At 39.8% G+C, this 27,920-nt stretch overlaps 1 protein-coding gene across 12 annotated transcripts in view; it reads right to left on the bottom strand.

The window, feature by feature from the left end:
* The window catches only part of RTKN2 (rhotekin 2), a 190,883-nt gene that overhangs the window by 9,082 nt on the left and 153,881 nt on the right, over positions 1 to 27,920 (bottom strand). For 11 of the 12 annotated variants that reach the window (XM_042818525.1, XM_042818516.1, XM_042818518.1 and 8 more), the window contains 8 exons: positions 24,636 to 24,835; positions 22,272 to 22,330; positions 17,274 to 17,327; positions 16,264 to 16,381; positions 14,421 to 14,621; positions 9,926 to 10,020; positions 8,313 to 8,419; positions 7,254 to 7,385 (listed from right to left, as the gene is read on the bottom strand). In XM_042818525.1, the coding sequence (XP_042674459.1) occupies positions 7,254 to 7,385; positions 8,313 to 8,419; positions 9,926 to 10,020; positions 14,421 to 14,621; positions 16,264 to 16,381; positions 17,274 to 17,327; positions 22,272 to 22,330; positions 24,636 to 24,814 (945 nt within the window). In that variant the 5' untranslated portion in view covers positions 24,815 to 24,835. The remainder of the gene's footprint in view (positions 1 to 7,253; positions 7,386 to 8,312; positions 8,420 to 9,925; positions 10,021 to 14,420; positions 14,622 to 16,263; positions 16,382 to 17,273; positions 17,328 to 22,271; positions 22,331 to 24,635; positions 24,836 to 27,920) is intronic. The other variant, XM_042818527.1, reaches the window with a different exon arrangement.

The raw sequence follows: 27,920 nt of genomic DNA, 5'->3' as shown, positions 1-27,920 counted from the left end.
TTGCCTCAGCTCAACACCTACAAGACTATGGCCAGTGACAGCATAATGGGAGTATAATTTGGCCTTCCTACCTAATTCAGATTAATCTCCAATTAAAAAAAAAAGGGAAAAAGGAACTAAGGTCAGGAATTGCTTACAAAAGTATTTTCTCACACAACAATTTAAATGATACAATATATGAAAAAAAAGAATGGAACAGAATTACTGTAATTACAGAATGTACATTCTGTGATTCCCCTCCCACTACTTTCACCAGCTGTTCTCATGCATCACTTTTCACAGTTGTTGGGTGAAAAACCTAGAACAATAGCAAGCACCTCTTTTTCTCCAAAATCTTCATCTGGACAATCACTTTTTCACAGTTAGGTCTCCTACTACACATCTTGCAATTTTTTATTCTTATTGAATGTATGTATTTTACTTGAATTTCAGTGACTCAGGACATTCAGGGCAAAGGCAACTGCAAAAGGAAATTTATTCAGATACTCATCATGTCTCCATTTAAAGGAGCATTTGTAGAAGTTGTCAAGAGTGCTAAGAAAGTTCAGGATGGCTGTAAGTTGCACCAGGGGAGGTTCATGTTGGATATGAGGAAAAATATCTTCTCAGAAAGAGTGATGCAGTATTGGCACAGGCTGCCCAGAGAGGCAGTGGGCTCACCAGCCCTGAAGGTGTTCCAGAAACTTGTGGAGGGGGCACCTGGGGACGTGGTGGAGATGGGCTCATGGTTGGACTCGATCTTAGAATCATTAAGGTTGGGAAAGGCCTCTGTCATTTTAAGCTATTCATACAGTTCCACTGAACAAGTTTCACAAAATGGCCAAGGTTGGAAGGGACCTCCAGGATCATGAACCTCCAACCCCCCTGCTACATGCAGGGCCACAAACCTCCCCACTTAATGCTACACCAGGTTGCCCAGGGCCCCATCCAGCCTGGCCTTGAACACCTCTAAGGATGGGGCATCCACAACCTCTCTGGGCAGCTGTTCCAGCACCTCACCACTCTCTCTGTAAAGAATTTCCCCTTACATCCAACCTAGATCTTCCCTCTCTCAACTTAAAACCATTTCCAACATGAAAAAAAGTTTTGCTGTAATACCAAACATTTGTCATTTCAGAATTTAGTTTTGCCTTATTTAGGGCAATATAAATAATTAAAAACAATGACAAATGCAGCATAAATCATTCAGAACTAATGAATCGTTACTTCAAACATTCAACTAATATCAGAAATATGCAGCAGTGCTGTTACAGCCAAGGTTATCCCCTCTGTTCAGGGACATAGTTCAACTGATTTTATCAGCCAGACTACGTACTACAAAAATAAAACTGCATCTGGTTTCTTTGTTATGCCTTTACTACCATAAAAAGTAGCACTTGTCATTGAGTGAAAAAAAAACATAGGTTTCATGTGTAAGACACTGAAAAATTTTAGAAGTCTCACAAAACACAACAGAAGTTTTTTCCAGAAAATAACTAGTCAACACTGCTGTTTGCAACAACACGGTGAACAAATGAGTAATTAACACCACTTTGTTTACAAAAACAGAAGCAGAACGCCCGCAACATCTCTGCACATACACTTCCGCCTGGCCAAGCAAGCAAAGACCTGTTACAACACTAGCACATCCAGGAGAGCAGCCCAGCCTCGGCCCAAATCTCAATGGGGTGATGAGTTCCTGCACCAAGGAACCAGGCAGCACCTTACTGGCCAGCGCTGGAGCCTGGAAGGAAAGGGAGCAGCCTAACACGCACTGAGAACATGCAGAGGCCTTGTGCCATGCAAGGGTGTCCCCTGGCTTGGGGAGCGCTCTGCATTTGGAAGGAAGCTGACAGCTAAAGCCAGCACTGTGTTCAGCAGCTGGGTGGGCAGCAAATCTAATGTCTGAGTAGATTGAGGACACACCTTAAAATACAGTGGGGACAGATCAGCCACTTTCCCTACTACAGCAGCGTTCAACCAGATGTCAGACTTGCACTGCAGATGTCAAATAGAAACCAACAGAAATTAAGTTTACACGTGAGAACCCATGGGGATAGGTCTAGTTCTGATCGTCAGAAAACAAAACTTATTCTCAAGAATATTCCCCAGATTTTCAATGCATTACTTCAGTAACTGTTTGAAATCATAACAGCTGCTTGTAGCATATCTGATGGATATGCTCATTTAAATTCTTCTGTCTAAAAATAGGAGATGAAGTAATTCATCCATAAGTGCTCTATGTCCCATTAACTCAGGTAACCATAGATACCAGCAAAAAATTAAATCAAATAGATTAACATTTGACAGGTAAGAACTTCAAGCATACCATACACACAAGTTTATTTAATGATGTTTGCTCCAGGTTTTATCCCATAACTGCGTTATTATTCAAAGGAGATAAATCCTCAAGCAACAATCTATACCTGATGTTTGAATATTTAAAGAGTGATACGAGATGCCATTACAGTAATGGGCTGATGAATATGCCAAGCTTGGGTAAATTACACCACAAGCCCACTTCTTAAAAATAAAAAAGTAAACTGCCTTAAAGTATCATGTTATCCATAGCACTGCTCCGCATTCCTCGATCTCACAGACAGAGGAACCAATTCCATTACCACTCCTGTAAAGCCCAGAACAACCAGCCAGTTGGAGTAAGAAAAACTGAGCTGAGCCCAGAGGAAGCTCAGAAACTTCGGAGAGGCTGAGGGCAGTTGTACATCCTGACTATGTGCAAAAGATTAATTTTCTTTGAAGATAGGGAAAATGACTTTTTTCTTTTAGCATAAGGTAAATATGAGTCTTCACTTACACATCTGTATGGGCACTGCTGAGTCACGGCCTGAACCTCTGATGATCACCTGAGGCGAGCAGTGAGTCAGCCATGGGAGCACAGTGAAGGCAATTCACCTGCGCTGCTGGAAGGGGTGGAGCCTAGCTGCACCCCTCCTAGACCTATTTAAGAGCTGGCTACCAGTGGGGAAGGATCTCTTCTGGAGATCCACTCTGCTGAAGTTTCATAAGTGAGCCCAGGATATGGGTAAGCATCCAGTCTTTTCTGCTTTGGTGTGATAACTGTGTAGCCAAGCTCTCTATTGTACATTCATTGATTGTACAATATCTTTCTCCTTCAAATCAAAAAAGGTTTTGCCTGATGAGCTCATCTGGAAAGCTCATCTACTAAGCAGAGTTAAACAAAAACAAAAAAAGAGAGAAGAAGCGTTTTATTGCTGAGGCAGCCCCTTACTGCTGAGCCAGTTCTGAAGCACTGAGGAGCAGCGTTTGTAAAGATCATTTTAAGACATCAATACAAATTGCAGTTCTTGAGAAAAATATTGAGAAGTCAGAAATTCAGTTCTGTGTATCTGTTCTAAGATTAAACAAACCAAATTACATATAACAGTCTTCCTTTGTGATTGCAGTACCAAGAAACAAGGCAAGAAATAAAAGCAACATTGGAAACAAAATACAATTGTTGGCTCCTGCTGTAAATTGTTTTAAGGCAAACAGGAATGTTTGATGAATGTAAAACTATGGCTTTTTAAAATATTAGTGCAAGTCTGAATCTACCATGTTAGCTACATTTCCTCCTTCCATCTCCATTGTTTTGTGAGCTTGTATCACCATAACATTCATGCACTTGCAGGATGATAAGCATAATATGGAAGAGTAACGTTAGGATCACTGCGTCATCATGGCTGTCTTCAATTCAGTGCAGCAACTTAAAGGCAGGATAAGGAGGTGATGTTACTGTATGACCAACCAGCACTCTGAGGAGCACCAGGGAGCTATAAAGCATAGCTTCCTAGTGACTCCATTTGAGCATGTGTGTTACAAGGTCCACGTGTTCTATCCAGGCACTGTGTCTGCTTTCCCTACCCGTACCCACCATCTTTTTCAAGCAATTGCAGAAGCAAGTTGAGCAACGTGACAGAAGATGCCAGATATCTGGAGACATTTAACTAATTTTTGATTTCCCTATAAATTTTCACCTGTGAAGGCTCATCTAAACCAGCCAGTGGGACGTAAGTACACTACACAGAGCACTGATTTGCAGGTCTGCTCTTGCTTCACCAGTGCTGGAGTTGCCTGACAGAGGTAGTGAGTATTGCTTGCATTGCGTGTTCCCTAAGTGTTCACCTTGCCATGAACTTGATACCCTCTGTTCCAGTCCCAAGATAAACTTCCCAGTTTCCCAAAAATACTGCAAGATCCCCTGTGAAGTTATGCTGCCGGAGCCATCGCTACATTTTCCAATGAATTTCTCTACCTGACTTAGAGCCCAAAACATGTTCCAACAAGAACTTAGCAACCGAAGGCTGCAGACATTTGTTCCTCATCCTGCTTGCCACCACAGCAAGTACCAGCACAGCGATAGCTCTGCGCCTGCTGCGCCGCATGGCACCAGACCAAAGATCGTGCTGGCAAAATTCGCCAGGAAGGAAATCATGTCAGCTATGTTCTCTGTTAACCAGAAGCCATGTCCCAGAATTCCTGAAGCTTCCCGCATGCAATGCACAGAGAAAGTTCTATAATTTAGAAGAGGATACAATAGGGTATGTATGTATTCAGGATACTGAGCAATAAGTGTGAAGTGCTGGCACATACACCAGTTACCAGGTGTAGGCAAAGCCTTTATCATTCACTTCAAAGCAAAGCAAACAAAGAAACAGAAAGAAAATATTAGGAATTGGTCCATTAGGAATATTTCTTGTTCAAGTTGGATTCCAGCTAATTTTCTTTGCTCGAGAAAACACAATTTCTCTACTTAGTTGTGCAATATAATATGTTATAATCACACTTAGCTGGAACAATAATAGTAACACTTGCATAATAGGAACTGCAGAACTATTATTGCGCCACAGTGGTAGCAGTGAAGGCATTTGAAGTTAAAGTAATGACTCTGGTGGTCTTCATAGCTTCTTCAAGTCTCAATTCAAAGGAAAGGGAAATAAGACTATCAGTATGATTATTTTCCAGAGTTCCTCATAAATCCATATGACTTGATTACTTTCCAGAAAGTCTCTTTCAATTACATGGAGAGGATCAGCTTCACATTACAAGTAACAATACCAGATGCAACCAGAAGAGATTTTAGTTAGAACATCTAGAGTTAATTTTCAATCTCAACTTTGATTTTGAAATTGCTGTTTCAGTAACAACACGTAGCAGTAAGCCCATATGATTAGCCCATTTTCATTTATGTCACAAGTTTCACAACAAACGAATCAGAAAATCCACAGCCGTTACATTATTTTCAAGAGAAACTGTTTAAATAGTAAAGTATTCAAATATGTTTTAAATTGCTTTGTTTTCTTTCTGGCTTTAATTTGAATTAAAGAAGGATTCATGGTCGTATTTTCCAACAGCTTGGTACTTTGGCAAAATGGTGCAATACACATGATTTATGTACATTGTGTACGTTACCTGTAAGAGTAAACTGCCAACATACAGACAGACTCCCATTAAAAGCTGGATTTTAGATTCTAAGTGTGCTGGTAACTCAGAGAAGTAAAACCCCTTAGGAGAATATGGTTATTTGAAAAGGAGAAGCAAAGTAAGGATACAGACCAAAACAGCAACCCCTAAGGAAAGAACAGACAGAGATTCTGACAGACAATTTTCAAAAATACTTCCTTCACATTTTAAAATACGGATGTGGTCACTCCGTGTTTCACTGAACCTGACCATTTCCCCACAGATATTGTGAACAACTGGAAAATACAGTTTCATTGAAGTTCAGTTGACACAATTAGAAGTGACTGAAGAGGTGTACAACTAAAATTGTATAAGTATGTATCATGTCAAAACATTTTTTTACAAGTAAATAAGTAAACTGGAAGAAAAAAAATGGCTTTGTTAGAATACAAGACACTGGGAGAAGTGTGCTTTTAATTAAGGTATCAATTTAAATCTTAGCACGTGAAATGTTAGCGCACAAAAGCAGGTTACCTTGTTATCTCTAGCTTAAATGTTTTGTTATATACAAGAAGAATTACTCAAGGTGAAAATGAATCATATTTTTGAGAAACTTTAAAGCCAACAAGAGCTGATAGTGCTGTTGTCAGAAGCAGTTCTTTGTTACTTTATGGCCCTATACAGCACCGGTCTCGCCCTAGCTCCTTCCTTGTACCATACGAGCACTCATGTGATCATGTAGGGATCTAGATAAAAGACTGCGTTAAGGAGAAGCATGGTTGAAGCCAGCCGTCCTCCTCCCCCCAAGATAAGCTAATTTTAACTCACTTCAGTTCCCTAGTCCAGCTTATCAGTCAGCTGCCCTACTGCCTGCCCAGCATGAAGCACACAGCGGCCAGAGGAAGCGACTGGCTGGGGGGGATGCTTCTTTTCGAGCCAGTGCTGGCATCAAGCAGCCACAGAAGTGCAACACCAGAATCCAGACCAACCCATGCTTAACAGTTTCCAAGTGTTTCTGCTTAGGAAAGATGAACCCAGCTAGGCCAACTGCAAACAACATTAAATTCCTCTGCTCATCCTTATGTGACACTAACTCTTGATGACTGCACAGAAACAGCTTTTAGAAGCACCTGTTCACTCTAATGCTCTTCATTCTAGAAGGTCCTTCCAATAACATCCGTAAAGTGAACACATAAATAGTTGTTTAAAATTAAATACTTAATGCATCTTTAGTCAAGTAGAAGAATTTCAATGTTAAGGTTTAAATCCAGATTGCCTATTAGACTATGAAAAACAGAAGTAATACCATCATAGAGAACAGAACTTCCAAAGTTATGTGCCCTGTACAAAACCAGTATTAAGAAAAGCAGCTTATTTTAAGACACTAAAATATTTTGAGCAATTTTCCAATCCTCCCTCTAATTAAGACTGGGGCAGAATAAAATAAAACAACAAAAAGCTTTTGTTAAAATTTCACCTTGCTGAGGACAAAAGCCTCCCAGAATGTTGCTGAAGGGCTGCAGGAAACGGAACAGTCATATAACAAGTCACATTTTTCCTAAAGAAAACAACATCCTTTTTACCTGTATGTTAACCAGTTTAGTGCAACAGAAGAATCTTACATCTGCTGCTAAGAAATGTAACACCCTTGCAAAGAAATTTCAGTGACTGGAAATTTTGCTGCAGCATTTCCCACTGACACACTACCTACAGAGCTTTTTGCATACAAGCAGCTTGGAGCCCAAATGTATGCATCTTAAAACAAAAATAACCTCCCTCGGAATAATAATTAAGAGCAAAAACAAACACCAAAACGCAAGCAAGCAGAAAAAGCTACACATTATCATTTTTACCTTATTGATCGAAACTCTCAGGGCTGGCTCCACTTTAGCCTCAATTTCTTCTGGTGAGTGATAGCAAGAGAGCTTTCCACCTCTCAGTACGCAATACAGCCTCCTCCAGCTGGTTAGATTTCCTATCATTTGCTAAAGGGAAGCAGTAGTCAGAAATTGCCAGACACAAACTATAAATTAAGAGCACACTGTGAGGTATACACCAATCAAAACTTCTCCACACTGAATCAATTCTTTCCTAAAAGAAAGACCTTCCGTTGCAGAACACTTCAGAATCAGTGCTTTTTGAAATGCTACCAATACTTCTAAACGTCTTTTGGCATTTTACAGTTTTCCCAGATTCACTTATGACCCAACACAGAATCTGCCGTTTCACACAGAACAAAGCGTAGAACAATGTGTCTACAATAAGGACAAAGCCCACCTTTATTTGCTACGTTAATTAAACAACAGAAGAAATAAAAAGAGTATTTAACATTGCAAGCGTGCGGTACGTTCAAAGATGTTCTTAAAATAATTTTCTGAACAGCATTCATAAATACATTTTAATTTCATGAGACCAGAGCCTACAACGTGGCACTCCTGTCTGGTGGCCTTCAGCCCTCTGCTCACACCTTCTTGTTTGCCTAGTTGTGCAATGAATCAGAACAGAGAAGTAAAGTGAGCTCACAGTAATTGCTTTTGGAGGGATGAGTTTAACTGCTGCTCCCCGCTCAGTTCACCATGCTAAGACAGTGAGTGACACGTATGAGGGTAAAAGCCAAGAGACCGTTAGGACTGCTGCTATTAAGTGCCAGGATAAACAGATTCTGAAACAACTCAACCTGTATCTAGCAGCCCAAATAGCTTTATTGATAAGCACACCAAGAAAACATTGATTTATTGATTCTTAGCCACTGACGATGCTGTTTGTAAACTGTAACTATGAGATGTCCTCCCTCGCTCTAGGCAGAACAGGGAAGAAGGAACCACTCTGGGAAAAACAGAAATGTTTGAACCGTGGACTGTTGGTGACTGCTACCAGAAGAGCATGGAAACACAAGCAAGACCTTTTTTTACCTGTTGATTCAGAAATCCTGTCATCATATCTCTAGCCATGCAGGAAGGCTGAGCAACTAAACGGCAGCACATGTTTCCATACAGGGGGAGCCAAAAAGAAGATTCCTCTGGGGGAAAGGAGCAGACAGGAGAAAAAAGAAAAAATAAGAAAGACAGAAAGAGGTTAAAAAAAAAAAAAAAAAAAGAGTATTCAGTATTCAGAGTTCTGAATACTTCCCATAAATACAGTTTAGCTTTTAATACTCATCTTTACTTTCAGATCATGAATATGAGTAAGCATTCTTTACATGTAAGAAAAGAGATCTCATCCTGTAGGATTAAAGTAAAACTGATTCTTAGTCTTCAGTAAGTTTTTTATCAAAAATTATCAGAAGTTCTAAAAGGATTTAAATAAAAACAGAAATACTGTTCTGCAAGAACAAGTTATTCTTACAAAAACAACAACAACACCTCTATACCACTTTGGAAGGTAATCACTTTGGTACCTCATCTAAGTAGGATTCCTAAGCACTTCCCATCACGGCATGTGACTTCTTACATGTAAGCATTTTGCTTCAGATTGGTTTTTAAGACAGAATTTGTAGCTGTCTTGTCATGCAACTAGAAAAGCATTCATGATTCCAAGGAATTAGAAAAAAACTGCTCAGTTTCGCCATGTAAAAAACATGCTCTTCTGTAATTAGAAGCAGGTAATGCAACTTTCCATTGACATTACTCTGTCTTTAGTCATGGTTTAGAAATGCTTGTAATGAAACAAAATATCCAGGTATGTAATTCCTCACCAGAGTGAGTTATGCACATTAATGAAATAAAACAAGAATGTGAAGTAGAAATTAGCATCGAAGATACACAGAATTATTCTAACCTGTTGAGAAACAAATGCTCCGTCTGTGCTTATTCAGAATAATGAAGTGTAAATAATCAAATTTTCTTTTCAGGTCAAGTTTACCCATGTGAAAAAATGAAGTTACCAGAAGTGAGTGAAATACAAAGTTGCACATCTTAATTTAACGAGGAGGACTGAAGGGTGGATTGCAGGAAGGACGATAGTTTTGGAAACACGGATGAAGTACAAAGAACTGTACTTCAGTTTCTTGAAATATCACCTACAGTTGCAGCATAATCACCAAGCTGGCATCCTGGTTGACTACTACCAGCAACCTGGGTGTCCCACAGCTGAAATACAGCTATCAAGGCAAATCGCAAGTGCACGTTTTTGTCCTGTGTCCTGCTCAAATTAAGTTGCTTTTTTTTAAATACACTTTTGTTTCGACTACAGAGAAAAAAGCTGTTCTTTGCTCCAATACCCTCCCTTAGTTGTGAGAAAGGGGGAAATAGTTTGTATACACGGGTACAACTCACTTAAGATCAAGATGCAAATAACAGAAGAAACTCCCAAATGAATTAAATTTTCCTCTGGACTTGAAATTGCACTCAACTTATAGTTTACTCAGCTGTATATAGATGCTTGTTTTAGAACAGTTAAATATTTTGTTTAAGTTGTTCTATATTAAGTATCAAGAAAAATAATCTCTTTAAACTCTTATTTTACAAGAGAAATGCAAAATATTACTGGGTTTTTATTTCCTTAAATTGCTACCATATGTACTTACCATTTCCTGTAATGGTAAGGTTGTGGGTCCTGAAACTGTCCTTGGCACTCTCCAGCCCCAAAGTGGTAGATGCTAGCAAACTGTACTTTGCTCCACTAAATGTGGAAAAAAAAGGCACGTTTTAAGTCATTTCTGCTTTGTATTGTATAGACAGTAACTAGAGGGAGCCTATGGATGCCCGAGATAACACATCTGCTTACAGGGACATGCCGAGATGCAAGGCAGCAGCTGTCCGTGGCCACAGGCTGCCACCCCCAGCCCCTTCCCACAGAACTGCTCCCCAGCATGCTCAGCTGATGGCCACATCCTCACCTCCTGCCTCTGCCCCGCACAGCACCTCCGGTTCCTCCCACCCCGTGACTTCCAGGCCAACGCCACAGAGCCCCATCAGCGCAGTGCCTCCTGCTGCCTATCTGCACTGGCAACCCCAGACACAAGGCCTGTGCTTTCCAAGCCTCCTGCAGCCCAAGGACACTAACAGCAGCTCTCTTCTCTACTCAGACACCAAGGAACTTTTGATAGGTTTGCAGCTTTTGACCCTAGGCCTAACTCAGAAATGAGTGCAAAAATGTATCCTATAGGCAACAGAAAAACAGGTGATGAACTTGCTCTGAAAACACAAGTTTCACAATTAAAATCTATACTGCTTTTCCAGGCTGCTCTGCTCTTTTGCCTTGGCTGTAGACTTCATAAAAGTGGTTATGCACACACTTATACAGAATAGTATCCAATAGTTTGTTTCTTTGCGTATAGCAGAAGAAATCTGTAGAAATCCTACAGCCAGTTTTGTGGCACAAAGGACTCTTTCACTTATTGTGCTTACAGGTATCACAGCGTTGTATCTTTGGTTTAGATTTTGCCTAGGGGGGGAAAAAAAGCTGGGAAAAAAAAAAAAAATCACATTTGCAATTCAGCACAGTGCATGTGGAATGCAGCTCTTGGAATAAACTAGTATAAATGTGGTGCATGTTTAACCTTTTTCCCCAAATACTCTTAATACAAAGTAACAGATTTACAGTCTAGCAATGCAGTAAGAATTCCACCTGGCTAATGGCAGTGTAAAAAAAGTTCACACGAAAACAAACCACTTAGAATCACTAATTGCTTTCTCTAACAGAATTGAGCATAAAATCCTTTAAAAACCTTCTGTATAGCATAAGATATCTTAGTGGTATAGAAGATGTTAAGACACTACTGAACTGACATCACTAGAAAATAAATACTAATACTTTCCAGTGTTAATTTTTCTAACAGCAGAGGGCACACAGTTTTAAAATCAGATGCTATCCAGCTCTGACCCTAATGAAAGAGAGGAGACAGAAGATTAGCAGGGAGGTCTGTTACACATCTAATTCAAAGCAATAAATAGAAAAGCAAATATGATATAGCACTTTGGGCAAAGAACCACTTCTATAAAACATTCAGAGGGGAATGTGAACAAAAACTCATCAACATTTGTATATATTCCCTGTAGACCATTCCCTAACAAAAGATTCCCTGCTGATTATGTTTTGCTATTCAGTTAAGCATTACCACTCTATTTAAATGGTACAAAGCAGTTCAGTTTCTTCTCACGGATAAAACTTCTGTGCTGATTTAGTTATTTTTCTAAAGCATGACTAATTACCACAACAACCTTGCCAAGAAAACAGCTACTTCACTTTTAAAATATGCTTCCCAGTAATACTTTCTTTCTAAAACAGAACAGTCATCCCTTTTAGCCAACTTCAATATAATTTAGAAAAGTTATCTGCATCTATATTTTATATTTAACAAGCTGATCAGGATTACTGAGTATGTTTTGCCTGTACATGTGACAGAATTAGCTGACTGCCTGACATGGCAGCTTGTCTGAATAACAAAGAACAATCTGCCCACTGCATCTCATACAGCGTGGGGAAGGCTCACAGTTCGACCTGTCGCCCATCGAGTGGCAGCAGCACTGATGTTGGAGTGCAGACACTGGGGGGAATGTAACTATCTCACCCCTCCTATCAATGCATATTGGATTCATACAGCTCAGATTCCAGAAGCTGTTCCTGAATATTAATGTTAGAAATCCTATCTTATTCCACTCATCCAGACACAGAGTGGAGGTTGTGCAAGTCAAAACAGCCAATATGCATAGCTTCCAGTTGCATCTTATATAACAAAAGGTAAAAACAAAAATAATCATCAGGTCCTAAAAAGAACCCAGCAATAAAAACGAGGCCATTAGGTTAGAATACGTACTTCTAGCAAAATATCAATGTGAATTTCCAAACATAGCATACAGAAGCCAGATCTCCAACTCAGCAGAGGCCCCAGCAGCAAGTCCCCACATAGGCCAGTACTGCCAGCTCACAGAACATGCACGTCTCCAAAGTGCAACTTCTGGAAATCAGTACCATACCTGCACTGAATGTCCTTCTCCTATGACAAATGCAATAATAATAATAACAGAAAAAATGAAGTAGGCAAAAGACTGCATAAAAAATGGAAAAAGATAATTAAGAGCAGACAGAGTATCAGTATAGCTGATACGAACAAATAAAGCAACCATCTAAAACAGTTTGTCATCAAGCTTTTATGAGAAGTTACGAGGCTGACAGGGAGCCTTCTAACTTCTAAGCTAAGAAATTTGGCACGGGAGGATCACAGAATTTCTGGAAAAGGGACAACTTCATCCCACGTGTGCTCTGAGAGGAAACAGCTGATACAGATGAAATCTACAGAGCAAAAGTGTTCATAAAATACAGCAAGTTCCCTTTTTATTGTTGTGGTTTAATTTCACAGACTGGACCCGGATAATTCTTTGAGAACTTGAAAGATGCAATCTGCTCACCTCTAAGGGCTACATTACCATGGTCTTAATAATATAAATCTCAAGGGGAGGCTATATTAAAAAAAAAAAAAAAGACAACTTATTTTCAGCCTGTAGTAAGACATTTGTTCCCCATAATCTTTTTTAATCACCTAGCAAAGCCATTAGTAAACACATCACTAGTAATTCAATTCTGGTAAGAAATTAACAGCCACGGTGAGATGATGACTTATGGTAGGGAAAAAAAAAAAAATGCTTTCAAGATGGGAGAAAGTAAAATACAAAAAATTACAGTTGAGAAACCTAAAGCAAAACCCAAATGAGGGAGGGGGCAATAGTGAGGACTGCCTACTAATTCTTTCTCCTTAAAAGACAGACGATCTGTATTCAAGTGAGCACGGCCAACAAATAAGCCTGTGGTTATATGTGAAGCCAACTGCACCTTATGGCAGCATGTCATCAGCCAGCCAGAGCTTGAGGGAAGCATATCTACCTGACATGATGCATATTGAGAAACACTGTCATGAGGTGGAAGGTACTCTAATGTTAGCAGTAAAACTGCCTTGCTCTGTGGCTAAGACATCTTGGATGTCTGTTTTTCATCGGAACACTAATATTAGCGTATAGCAATATTAGCTCAACATAGATAAACTATGAATTAACCTTTTCTTTTATAATCCGGGCAAACAGATGTACAAAACAAGACTAAGACTTTTGCTCAAAATGTGGCAAAAAATTGTACGTGGATTCTCTGCTACTGAGCCATCAGGAAAAAAAAAAAAAGAAAGAAAAAAGCAATATTTGAAGTAATTTAAGTAATATTTACTTTCTTAAAAAAATAAACATTAAAAAAGTCAATTTTGCGGTAGTTACAATTTAGGTACTTGGGCTGCTTAAGTCACAATGAAATTAAAGTAGTTGGGAAATATTAGTAGGCAGTTCACTTCATTAAAAATACATGAAAGACTTAAGATCATTTTTAAAAGGAAACACAGGTGAATTACTGAGAAAAGCATTTATTTCTATGAAAATGGAAAATCGTAAGTCATTTCAAAATGTTCTGTGCTGAAGTCAATTAAGGAAACTCCTGTTAAGCAGCAAGTAATTGTAAAATGCCCCAGCCAGCCCAGAGACTTGCTGAAAAGCCAGAAAACAGAACAGCCCCCGTGTACACAACACAGCGCAACAGCCCTGTCAGCTTCACTAGGGGAAGTGCTGTACGAGGGGCTTCCCCTGCCCACACACGTTTGTTACTTCACAGAACCTGCACCTTTTAGAAATGTCTACCATTCTGAAAAGCAAAACTGCCTGGGTGCAAAATTGATACATGGAGGGAACGGGATAGGGGAAGAGAAGGGCGAGATGGAGGGCCACAGACATCACACAAGCTTCATTTTCTCCAGAGATCAAACTGAAGTACTCCTGAGTTGCAAATAACAGTGGATTTACCAGCTGTGTAGAAGAAAGATAGTCTACTCATGTGTTTAAAGATCAGAACTGGGCCCCAGGCTGAGCTACATAGCTGGAATTCACACCTACTTTCTCATTTCCTATTTAAAATGTAAATTCTTTTCCACCTGGTTAATACATAAATAATCGCGTTCTTGGTACCTTTCCAAATATTGACAATGTCTTTGGGCTGTTTCTATGAAAAAGTACAGTAAAACCAGAATACCCATCTGTGTATCTTACTGGATGACTGGGTCAGAGAGCAAAATGGAGTCAGTGCCGTCTTCTTCCAGCGTAGCTTTGAGTTTCTTCCCTGTAGCTTTGCTGAGGGATGTTTTAAGCTTCTTTACTAGTTTCTTAGGGGTGTTTGCTACATATAAAGACTCCTCTGTACAGCAACTATACACTTCAACCTTCACCTGGAAATCTGGTCCTGCTTCATCACTGAAGGGGGTGGGGAGAAAGTTTCACAGCAGTTGTTAGTGAATTGAGCACCTAGCCAAGGAATGCTGTTGCTACAATACATTTATTAAATAACATGTATTGCTAATCAAGGGAAGGAATTACATCAGATTCAGGGAAGGACATACATTAAAATGGAGTTAAAGGCTAGAGTACACAGTGGTAATTTAGTGTTGAAGTCACAAGATGGATGTTATAATTAAACCATAAACAATTGCAAACAGGAAATTCAACGTTTAGGTTAAAAACTGGAGAAAAAACCCACACCGCTCATGTGATGGAAATACACAGGCAAGGCATATAAGCACACTTCAATCTGCCCTCTACTGTTTTGCAGAAATAACACGACTGAAAACCTATCATGCCTGTGATCCCAAATCAGATCGAACTGTCGCACCCGCCCCCTCTGGATTAGGAGAAAACTAAATCCTACCTCATCACAAGCGACAAATTTGATATTCACAGTATCTATCTGCTGCTGCGTTCTTCTGCCCACTCCCTGTTGTCTCTTTTCAGTTCTACCAGCTCTCAACGTTCTCGAGCTGAGTCATCAAACTAGAAGCCTAACCTCATCTTCCTGGTACAAATCCTTCACTACATATTCATAAGGAAATTATCCCAAAGGCTTTTAAAGAATTTATTCTTTATCTGTGGGCACACAAGGGAATTTTGAGTGCTTCTGCTGCATTATTTTACAGAAAATTGTAATGGTAAATTCTCCAAGAACAGATGTATCTTTCAAGAAGCAGATTTAAATTCTTGCCCTTACTCTAAACTTGAGCAAGTGTTAAGAAAGTTTGATTTACAGATCCATGCTCTCTCAACTACTCACTTTTTAAGATCTTGATTTAAAGTTTTCAGTAGTTCTAGATTTCCAGTCAGTCTTCCTCAGGAGACTGAATCTAAATTGCTAATATAAAAAATAAAGCAGCACACACACACACATAAAAAAACAACCAACACAACCCTCACAGAAATAATAAACTGTCTCTGAAGACTCTTAAAAATTTACAGAGCAACAGAAAAGTATATGTGAACACCTTTCTATTCTTTTCTAGGTTATATTTAAAGATAAGTGAATAATTTCCTGTCTAGTATTCTTCAACTATGAGGGTTGTAGCTGTAGCACATGCTCATAAGAGCGTAACAGAACATGAGGTGTGGAAGACAAATGTCTGATTTCAAGAGAACAGTGACTTTGGGGAACATCAGAAGAGACCATAGCCTGCTCTACAGAGTAATGGTTAAAACACTGGGTGTAACACCCATGCCTACAGAAGTGCATTTTTATAGTGCTTCCAGTTTTTAGCATTGGTGTACTTTTGTCCTTGAGTTACAAGCTAATCTCTTTATTTAAAGAAAAATGTTTCAGCATGGCAAAAAAAAACCTGAAAGCAACAGTTAAATGATGCATCTACTGCTGTGATCATCGTGCACGTGAAAAAAACCCACAACCTTCCAGAGAGAGGGATCCACCAACCACTGAAATCAACAGAAACGTTACAGATTCCTCTTGCCCACAGAAAAATTTAGAGGACCTCAGCCAATCATATTCATAATCATACCCACTTTCAAAAGAAAACAGGGATACTTGTACTCCATGCAACAGATAAGTTATACTCACAATATGGTTACGTTTTCAAAACAGATATCTGTTATTGCTTTATCCACAATTGCCACCTCTGTATCAAAAACCTCAGCTCCCATTCTGAACAAACAAAACACTGCATAGCGCTGTGATTCTGGAGAGAGCCAAAGAAATGCTTTATTAGCATAGTACACATCACAATACTTAATGCCCCCAGTAAACAACAGAGAAGGAATGGAAATTTGAGCCTCTAAGGAACTGCCCTCAAATTATTCCCACCCTAAATTTCACATTATGGGATTTCACAGCAATTGAACTTCCAAAGCTAGTGCATGGGTTCCACATTCACACACCTACCTTTGCTCAATTTTTTTTTTTTTTGCAAGATAACCTGTGGCAGTTCGTGCTAACAGCATCAGAAATGTTAGTAGAGATGTAATTTTGTTTAATAAAATTGATTTAAGGCAAAAAGAGAATTGATCCAACATCTGTATCACTTTTTGAATGAACTATATAGGATTAGACCATTTTGCCAGCCTTACCCCCTCTGACCCTATTGAAAATCAAACCGAAATCAATGCCAGGTGACAGCTGGAACAGATTTAGGGTTAATCTCCATGACACAGCAAAACGCATGTACTTGAAGACTATCCAATAATCCACTCAAAAGCAATAGAGAACTTTCACTTAAATTTCCCACTAGAAACAGCCTTCAATATTACTCTCTTGAGTGTAGACGAGAGAGAGAATATCATGTTTAATTGGAAGTTTCTCAGCTATTTAGTTAATAATGTTATCCTTACTCTTCCTCTGGAGGCTCACCTCTGGAAAGACAAGATTTTAAACATACTGCCATATGACTTTGAACTTTCTCAACTTGCTACAGTCGACAGCACCAAGGTAAGAGCTACCAAGCTACAGTAAGACACAGATCTACTGAAAGATCAAAAAAATCAGATTTAGATCAGAATGGACTTCTCCATCCAGTTTTCAATTTACAGGCTTAACTAATTGATTATCATAGCAGTTCATTAGATCTTACGTACTTTCTTTATTGTTGAAGTGATCAGAGTCTTTCCACATTAATGGTATTCGAATATCTAAAGGGGGAAAAAACAGGGAAATTAAGTTACAGGTAATATCGTACAACAGAGTGTAAAATTAAATACAAATTTTTTTTTCTTTTCATGTTGATCTGGTGGCAATAGGGCTGTCTACACAATGAACAGTAGAACTATTTCAGTTTTATTACCAATGTCATATACATCAATAATTTCTATTTGAAATGTCATTTTCTTTTATAAATTGTGCTAGAACAAAGACTTCTTTAAATCTCATTTGAAAGGACCTAAAAGTAACATTTCAGAGTGGCTGTTTAGCATAGTTATGAGAGGTATTTTAGTCCACAATCACGCAAAGACAAGCTGAAACTCTGCTCATCTGGTGCTGGAAACCACTCATCCAACTGCCAGAAGAAAAACTTCCTGTTTTAATGGAAAGATTGAGATACTTGTATTGCAAACACTGAAGTCTTGTTTTACTAACCACAGAGAAAATATTATTTGTAATCATGTTCCTAGTTAAAATTGTCTCAGTTGACATTAGAAGACTGCAGTTTGTTTGCTTACATAAAAAATATCTGTCTGCATCAGGATCGTAGTAGAGAGGCAATTACAGAAACATTAATTTAAGTCACCTGCCATTTTAACATTAGGAAAGTATCTTCTTCAACAAGCTTTCCACTTTACCTACCCACTCCTGTACAGAATGTTTTTAAACTGAGACTGAGGGGAGGCTTAGGTTAGATATTAGGAGGAAGTTTTTCACCCAGAAGGTGGTGACGCACTGGAACAGGTTGCCCAAGGAGGCTGTGGATGCCCCATCCCTGCAGGCATTCAAGGCCAGGCTGGATGTGGCTCTGGGCAGCCTGGTCTGCTGGTTGGTGGCCCTGCACGTAGCAGGGAGTTTCAAACCAGATGATCACGGTGGTCCTTTTCAACCCAGGCCATTCTATGATTCTATGATATTTTTCCCCAGCTTTGAGGGCACAAGTTTAGACAACATTCCTTACTGGTTCCTTCTTGAAAGATAAATGCAGTGAGGCCTCATTAAATCCAAAGCTGGTTTCAAATGCACAATGCTGTATAAAAGCACATGCAATATATTAAGTGACACAGGATGGCAGCAGTGAACAGCAATACCTCAGTTGTCCACTGATAAAAATCTTTAATATTGTTATGCGGGAGCTTTGCTGACTCCTGTGTTTATCTTCACAGAAGGCGAATGGAAAAATCCACATACAGTATGCAAAACAGCAGTGCTATTTTGGCAACGGATTATTTGCCAGGTATTCCTGCTGGGTTTTATGCACACAACTAGTTGACTTAAGTAAAGCTACATATAGTCCTATTTCATAAGTAATATTAAATAAAATGTTTTAATTTAAGCTAATTTTGATTATATTATGAACATCTCATTATAGATTAAATTTCAATTGTGAAACTTACAAATACATCTAGTTTTGAAAATGTTCACAGCATCTAATGACTTCTCAACAATGAGCTGTTAGTATGTAGCATTAGACTGCCACAGCTTCCTAAAAACAAAACCAAACCCCAAAAAATGCATCACCCTGTTCTGAAACTACCTTTCTAAAGATGCATTTGCATAGCAAGCATTTTTTAAAGCCTTTAAATATTTTTAGAATAAGGAAATAGACAAAAAATGCTTTCCTTAAAACAGCTGCTGCAGAAGTCTCTCAAACTCCACATACATATATGTAGATGTAATAAATATAGATATACGTCATAGAAAAAGTACTGAACTTTTCTTTCCTAAAACATAAAAGGTCTTAAATTTGCATAAATGTAGCAGTAAAGAACTGCAAGAAAAACCATTTTGCATCCTTGTTTATAGCAAACCTCAAATGACAATTTTAAGGCACTTGATAGTTCTTGTTAACAGTTAGAGCAATAGAGTAAACACTGCTTTTTCATGCTGCACTCAATGTCATACTAACTGAAAAATCTACACCTCAGTGAAAGAACCACCAGCACCTAGGTAGACAATGGCATCTACAAGTTTCAGATGATACTTGTAAATCAGTTTTCAATTCATTCTTGGATTGAAAAAGCTGCAATTTATCAAAAACAGCGATCGATTTTCACACTTCTTAACTTCAGTTACAATTAGCTGTAAAGCCCCATGGATTAAAATTGGATACATTCAAGCACTACAGTTAATTACTCTTAAAGAGAATGATTCCTTTTGACATTCATTAGAACTCCACGGAATAACTTTAAATTATGATTATGCTTTTTGATCAACATTGAATGGGTTGTCTTCTGACAAAGTAAATCATAGAATCATAGAATCACCAAGGTTGGAAAAGACCTAAAAGATCACCCAGTCCAACCGTTCACCTATTCCCAATAGCTCCCACTAAACCATGTCCCTCAACACAACATCCAGCCTTTCCTTGAACACCCCCAGGCTCGGTGACTCCACCACCTCCCTGGGCAGTCCGTTCCAGTGCCTGACCACCCTTTCTGAAAAGTAATACTTCCTCATGTCCAGCCTGAATCTCCCCTGCCGTAGCTTGAAGCCATTCCCCCTGGTCCTATCACTAATGACACGAGAGAAGAGGCCGACCCCCAGCTCACTACAAGCTCCCTTCAGGAAGTTATAGAGAGCAATGAGGTCTCCCCTGAGCCTCCTCTTCTCCAGGCTGAACATTCCCAGCTCCTTCAGCCTCTCCTCCTATGGCCTGTGTTCCAGACCCCTCACCAGCTTTGTTGCCCTCCTTTGAACACGTTCCAGGGCCTCAATGTCTTTCTTGCAGTGAGGGGCCCAAAACTGGACACAGTACTCGAGGTGCGGCCTCACCAGTGCTGAATGTAGGGGAACAATCACTTCTCTGCTCCTGCTTGCAACGGTGTTTCTGATGCAAGCCAGGATGCCATTGGCCTTCTTGGCCACCTGGGCACACTGTCAGCTCATGTTCAGCCAAGTATCAATCAATACCCCCAAATGATTGGTAAGACACAAACGTCATAATTTGTTCACAGACATGGGGGTAAGTATGAAAATGTTAGTCTTAGGGAATGTATTCCACTTAGTATCTGATGTACTGGTAGTTGCTTCCTGTAGAGTACACTCTTCAGTGCTCTTGCAAAGCTGCTCCTGACCTTTTGGTGTTGGCCACATGATCACTCTTTGTTTTGGTAACAGCCTAAGCTTCTAACCTACACTAACCACGTGACAATAATGTACATGGATGGATTACTTTCCCCTAAAAAAAAAAAAGAAAAAAAATCTATTTCCTATCATCAATTCTCAAATTTCGTGCCTAGACACATAATTACCACCAACGCCTCATCTCCAACTTCTCCCAGCCAATTCAGTCTTTACACCTTGCAATTCAAGCTGTTTGTGCTCACAACCGCTCTCTCGGCAGGGCAGGCACACAAACATGCATGTGTGCCTTCTGAACGTGCTGGGCAGCTCCAATTGCAAATCCATGGCGGACCACTACACAAAAGAGAAGAAGTGCGGTACGTTCAATTCCCTACACAAACAATGGGAAAGACAGGGAATGATGGAACATTACAGCTGTTGAAGCAGACAGGACCCGCTCCGGCGTGCTCACCAGGCACAAGATGAAGAGTCATAAGACAACGCAAGGAGGAAGCAGGGAGGTGTGTGTGCCGTGCCAGGATCTCCCAACTGGAAATTGTGCCCAGAGGCCCTTGCCAAACGCACAGTCCCTTCTCACGTACCCTAGTTCTCTGCTTTCCAGACACGGAGTGGAAAACAAGAAGTTCACAGATGATCTTTAAAAGACGTAAATCTCTAAGCAGGATCACACAGGCTTCTCTGATGTAAGCTGTACCTGACCAGGGTCCCTGACACGAAAAGAGGGATGAGGCCTGGCAGCATCCCAGCGCTCACAGATTCAAGCTCAGAAAGAGGTAGCTGATACTCTTCACCACGATCCATGCTGTGTTCCTCAGGATCACAATCTTCAATTTGAGGACCACCATATTAGTAACACAACAAAATAATTAAAAGATCACACATAACAGCAAGTATCCTCTTGTACCATCAAAACTAGCTAAATATTTCACTTCCAAACAATTTTGTAATTCTGATGTTCTCAAGATAACAGAAGTGTGTTATCTTAGAAGCCTTCACAGCAGATAACTATAAATCCAGTGACAGGTACAACCACAGCACAGAAAGGCAGACAGATGCTTTCACCCTACTACCATAAGGAAGACAGATAGATCTACAGTCTGCAACAGCTGTGCTGGCAGAAAACATTACTGTACCATGTGATCATCACTCTTCTTCCACTAGAGGTTACCTTTCTTAAAGATATGTCAAAACATGCAGAATTAACTTAAACACTTCGAAGTAGGGAGCCCTTCTACACTGTTTTATCTTCAATGCAGCAGGTCATGGAGCACAGATCTGTTAGCCAAGCTACCAGAGCAAACGTAATGAGTAACACAGCACAGATAAACAAAGTGACAAACTCATAGCTCAAAAGTCTGTTAACAGGCTAGGAAACTGTGTACCATCCTGCCAGAAATCACTAATAAATGTTCTTTATTTGCATTGAAGCCATACTGCTGCACATTTACTGTAGAAGTTACCCACACTAACTAAAGAAGATTTGCATAGTTGCTACAATGTTGTCCTCAGTTCATTAGGTCCTTACAAATTTGGGGCTGGGGAGAGCAGTTCAGCACATTCAGTTCATTTACGCTTAGCTTTGAAGTGCGTCCAGTGTTTAATGATTGAAAATAAAAAGCACTTCCCACTGTGAAAGTCCCTGACAGAAAACTAGGAATGTGAGGTAGGATCTTCATAAGCAAGTCTGTGACTTCAAAGCATAAGACAACTTCAAGCTCAAGAGGATTTATGCCCTCAGAATCACAATATAACTTTAAAAAAATATCATCATGTTTGTGTAATTTTTTACTACAAGATACTACCCTGCCAGTTGGCTGCTACAGTGAAGCGACAACCCAGCCACTTACCTGAGAGAGCAACTTTTGCTCTACATGCCATCCGGTCCTTTGTCCCAGCGCCTGACAACCTGTCAAAATAGGAAAAAAGAAAAAAGATTTTTAAAAGTCAGAGATCTGTGCATTTAGGTCACTGTAACTCAGTCTTTTAAACATTAAAAAACATCAGGGGTACCATATAATAGCTCATTTCAAAGAATTTTCTTTAAAGTTAAATTCGGTCTCTCTGCTTTAGGATACGAGTTATTAGATGCTCGAAGATAATACGGAAGGAAGGTACACCATCAATTTTCTTAATGCCCTACAAGATTTTATTCCAAAGCTTATTTAACCCACAAATTAGAAGTCGATTCATCTTTGATGCCTTTTACAGCTCCAACAGAATCAAATACATTATTAACTATTCTCCTTCTGTACACACGAACGAACAAGCAGCTTCATTTATTGGTCCTACTGTTGGTTGCAGAGAAATGCGTCCTCCTCTATTAACAGAGACCAATTACAAAACATGTTGTTAGAATTGTGGTTTTACATGCAGGCTAGAATGGCTAGAGTGCAAATCTCAGTCTGAACCTTAAATTGAATCAAAATAATCTACTGATAATGACTAACTGAAATCCTTCTGTCTGCCACTGCTCAAAGTGCCTAACCGAATCAGGTTCTAATCACTACCTGTATCATGACTTTGTCAGAAATAACAGATCGCAGATGTAAGAAAGAAGGACAATGTTTATTTGAAAGCCCAAAACACTTCCAGAATTTTCTCTCTCAGACATCATCATCTTCTCTGGATTAAGTTTTAATAAAATTCCAGTACTCTATAAGTACCAAAAGAAAGAATTGTGAGTGTACTATCAAGTGCACAATCAAAGATAAGATCTAAATGATAGACAAACAACCCTACGACATGTATCTGTCCTAACGATCTTTGCTGACTACTGAAAGGACCCCATAAAGACACAGCTCCAAGCTGAGCAAATTAAACAACACAGACAACTTTAAGAAAACTCCACCAGGCTTGTTTAGACTGGAGGAGGCTCAGGGGAGACCTTATTGCCCTCCACAACTACCTGAAAGGAGGTTGTTGCAAAGTGGAGGTCGGCCTCTTCTCCCAAGTAGTGATAGAACAAGAGGGAACGGCCTCACTCTGTGCCAGGGGAGGTTCAGGATAGAAAATAGGAAAAACTTCTCTGAAAGAGTGGTCAGGCTCTGGAACAGGCTGCCTTAGGGGTGGTGGAGTCACTGCCCCCAGAGGCGTTCGAGAACCGTGTAGACTTGCTACTAAGGGACATGGTTTAGTGGGCAATATTGGTGGTAGGTGGGTGGTTGGACAGGATGGATGATCTTAGAAGTCTTTTCCAAACTAAATGATTCTAAGTTTCCGTGCCGTGTTATAGACATGTGCCATCCTGTGGTCACAGACAATAAAGACCAAGAGTCGTGTAAATCAGCACACATATATATTCCATGTCAATCCACCATTAAAAATATCAGACAAATCACTATAAAGATCATCACTTCATAAGAAGAAGCAACACAACTGTAATATTTATACAAATCACAATGCTAGCTTTCAAAATCAACTTTCATGACCACAGTTGACAGTCAAGAAAATGCAATTCTCTCCTTTAATAAATTTCTTCTGTAATAAAACATTTCTGAAAGCAAGAAACTAGCAGGTTATTCCTACAGATACAATTCACTGGAGCTAAGCATGTACTTGAGGAGTTTCTACACTGAACTGCAGTACAGTTATTTCATTAAAGCAATAACCTGAATGCAGTAGTGTCTCTGCTCCACAATTCATAACATGGCCTCCAAAATCTATTCCATTGGGGAAAAAAATAAAACACTTATCCAAATAAACAGTGTATACGTTAGTTCATTCAAGAAATATAACATGAGAATATGGGTAATTAAACAGACTTTTCTTACTATTCATGAAGTTGTACTTTTACTCTTTTGATGTAGTTAACAAAGTGGCCAGCAGAGGGTACCAATTAGCCATGATAATTCTGTCATTAAAGAGACCTTATGAATAGAAAGAACAAAAAACAGATGCATGTATTTTGATTGGGATAATTTTGTCTTGTTCCTTAAGAACAGGTTAGATACCTTTTTATATGCTAAAGGTAATCTAGAAAATATGTCTATAACATTAGCTGATATTCATAAGCTGAATTTGCTTAATGTCAATGATAAAATCTGTCCAGAAAAAGATGACTCACATTTAATTTCCTAAAATTAAAGGAAGATATTGGAATGGTCTTATAAAGCACTGACTTACAGCAACAACATGCATGTGTATGGTGGAAAACAATTCACATACACAAAAGCCCATTTTGTAATGCTCGGTTTGAATTAGTTTTTACTCACCACTTTCCAGTTCTGCATGAGACAGGCCCTTCCATTTGGTTCTGCAGCTCTGTCCTGTATGCATGTATCCGTGCATTGCAGACCATCAGGTTTTTAACTGCTTGCAAAAGCTGGTCTTTCTGTGTGCTCACTGTAAGCAGTTTACGGATGCCTTCCCGTATGCGGATTTCAAAGTTCATCTTTTCTTGGATGTTGTGTTGCTAGATAAGAACAACAAAGACAACACATAAATCCAACTGACAGTACCCTGACTTTTTAAGGAGTCCTATTTATGATACAGTTGGGATCCAGAGTCCTAGTTAAATTATATGCAGCCATTACAGTTACTACTAAACACAAAACAATTCTCTCTTCACACACAAAAGAGAACATTATCAAACTGATTTGATATATACATTATGCAAGCAGATTTCAAACCATGTGCTAACAGCAGTTCACCACAGCATCTGAAATTTACTAAAAAACTATGTGGTCCCATGAGTCATTTACAGGGTGATAGTATATGGTCCTCCCATATGGTCACTGTGAGGCCTAACTCAACAAAGCTTACAGAATAACTTTTTTTTTTCAATGATTTCAAGTAAAATAATCTTAACACTCAGGAATATCATATCAGTAATTTATTTCAAAATACCTGAAATATTCTAAATCTGAAATTTTGTCTTATTACTACTTTGGCTACCTCGAAAAGGGTTGAAAAACATGATTTTTCACTTCTGGTTGACATATGATTTGGGTAACAACCAGATGTGAAGAAAAGGAGAATATCCCAATGTTTGATTGCCTCAGGTTGTGAACTGGAGATCAGATGGTGCTTGTGTCATGCTGAAGTTACAACTATGTCTTCCCTGATGGCACAGTCATGCTCCCAAAGATTATTCATTCCAAAGCACAATTTGTCCATCAGTCACTGCATCACTATTTCTGAAGGAGTATTTTTAATGTATTATAACAACATCTGGGAAATCATCTTCTTCCTGGTTGAAGAAACGTTCATAAATTTGCATTATTCTTCACTTGCCATTTCAAACAACTCTATCCATACTGACCCAGAAGGTGAATGACCATTGATTGCTTGCTGCCTCCAAAGGTGTGCTAGATGCCATGCGATAACTTTCCTCATGATGTGCCCTGACCAAGCACAATATTTCTGGCACATAAAAAAAGATACATTATCACAGTAGTACTGTGATAACCCAGTACTACTTGGCTTGCAAACACATTGCAGATCAGTGATGAGGGGTTTTTTTGACACTGGGGAACTGTTTCAGAATTGAAAACATCATCTATTTTCACCCATATAGCGCTTATACATTTGATGTCAAAACAAGTGCTCTGGGATAGATCTATAAGCAATTGCCTGAAATTGGTACAATAATTTGAATTTGCAAGTTCAGTATTCCAGCTGGTAGAAAAGTACTGGCAACTGGCTCTAACTAGAACAGAAATAGAAGGGAATTAATTTCCCAACAATTCAAGTACCAGAGAAATCCACAACCCATGAAAGGGGTGAGGCAGATTTTCTACTTGATTGGGACTTGCTGTCATTAGCTGCCTTTGACATGAGAAAGCAACTCTTTATAGCAGTCACAAGCAGCAGGTGGAAGCTCACTGCAGCCACCAGCCATTCCCTCCTGTCTTTGCAGGAATGGCTTTTATTGCTTCTGAAGGCCTGATGCCATCATCTAAAGAGACTTAATGTTTCAGCTGTTCTTCCATCTGCTCACAGAACATTTCTCTTTGCAAACCACCCCCATTTGCCAACCCTAAAGGAAAAGCAGCTCTGGTCCATAAGCCACATTCAGCACAGCACAGCCCAAGCTGTAACACTCTATATTTCTAGCCACTTCAGAACCCTTCTGCAGTCTAGGCCTTTTGTTCTATTTACCAACCCTTCTGCTAGAGACAGCAGCTTCATTTTTGTTGAAATGGGACCAAGTGCCATACAAAATCTCCTTCTCCCATACCTCAACACAGCAAGTCACTAAGCCTACATAAATAAGCAGTTTCCCGTTTTCCTCAAGTAACAAAGGAAGTGTTTGTTTTTGTTTTTCCCCCGAGATGCTGAAGATCTCAGACTTGTGTAATTCAGCAAAAGCAGGACAAATATATGTTCCACTGAATTTGATTGTGCTTAAGACAACTAAGAGGCACGCTGAGAACACAATGAAGACCAAGGCACCATCACAAGGCATAACACTTGAGACGTGCATAGGTTACTTCAGCCTAGGCCCTCCAGCACCAGTGGGCTATTTGGTGGTGAATGCCTTCCAAAGCTATCATCATCATTTTGATGGAAGCTCTACTGGAATTCTCTACAGCTGACAGAGGAAGACCTAGAAAGGCACCAGCAGATCATTCATTTTCATAGAATCATGAGCTGGAAGGAACCCTTAAAGGTCACCTGGTCCAACTCCCCTGCAGTGAACAGGGACACCTATAGCTCCATCAGATTGCCCAGAGCCTGGTCCAGCTTGATCTTGAATATCACAAGGGATGGGGCATCCACCACCTCTCTGGGCAACATGTGCATGCACCTCCTCCCTTATAATAAAAAATTTCTTCCTTAAATCCAATCTAAATCTCCCCTCCTTTAGTTTGAAACCATTCCCCCTTGTCCTATCACAACACCCCTGCTAAAGGGTCTGTCCTCTTCTTTCTTATGGCCCTATGTTAGATACTGAAAGTCTCCCTAGAGCCTTCTCTTCTGCAGGCTGCACAGCCCCAGCTCTCTCAGCCTGTCCTCCTAGGGGAGGTGTTTCATCCCTTGTATGATTTTTGTGGCCCTCCTTTGGATGCGCTCGAACATGTTCATGTCTCTCCAGTACTGAGGACTCAGTACTAGGCCCCATCTGGAGTACTGTGTCCAGTTCTGGAGCACCCAGTACAAGAAAGACAGCTGGTGGAGAGGGTCCAAAGGAAAGCCACAGAGATGATCAGGGGACTGGAGCACCTCCCATACGAAGACAGGCTGAGGGAGCTGGGCTTGTTCAGCCTGGAGAAAAGAAGGCTGTGGGGTGACCTCATTGCATCCATTCAGTACCTAAAGGGAGCCTAAAACAGGAGGGGAATCAACTCTTTGAAAGGGTTGATAACTGCAGGACGAGGGGGAATGGTTTTAAGTCGAGAGAGGGAAGATTGAGGTTGGATGTCAGGGGGAAGTTCTTTACAGAGAGAGTGATGAGGTGCTGGAACAGCTGCCCAGAGAGCTTGTGGATGCCCCATCCCTGGAGGTGTTCAAGGCCAGGTTGGATGGGGCCCTGGGCAGCCTGGTCTAGTATTAAA

The sequence above is a fragment of the Centrocercus urophasianus genome, unplaced genomic scaffold (genome assembly GCF_019232065.1).
Source record: "Centrocercus urophasianus isolate 14NV4802_14NV808 unplaced genomic scaffold, USGS_Curo_1.0 seq_17, whole genome shotgun sequence".
In the NCBI taxonomy this organism is placed as follows: Eukaryota; Metazoa; Chordata; class Aves; order Galliformes; family Phasianidae; genus Centrocercus; species Centrocercus urophasianus.
This window is presented reverse-complemented; position numbering and strand designations above follow the sequence as displayed.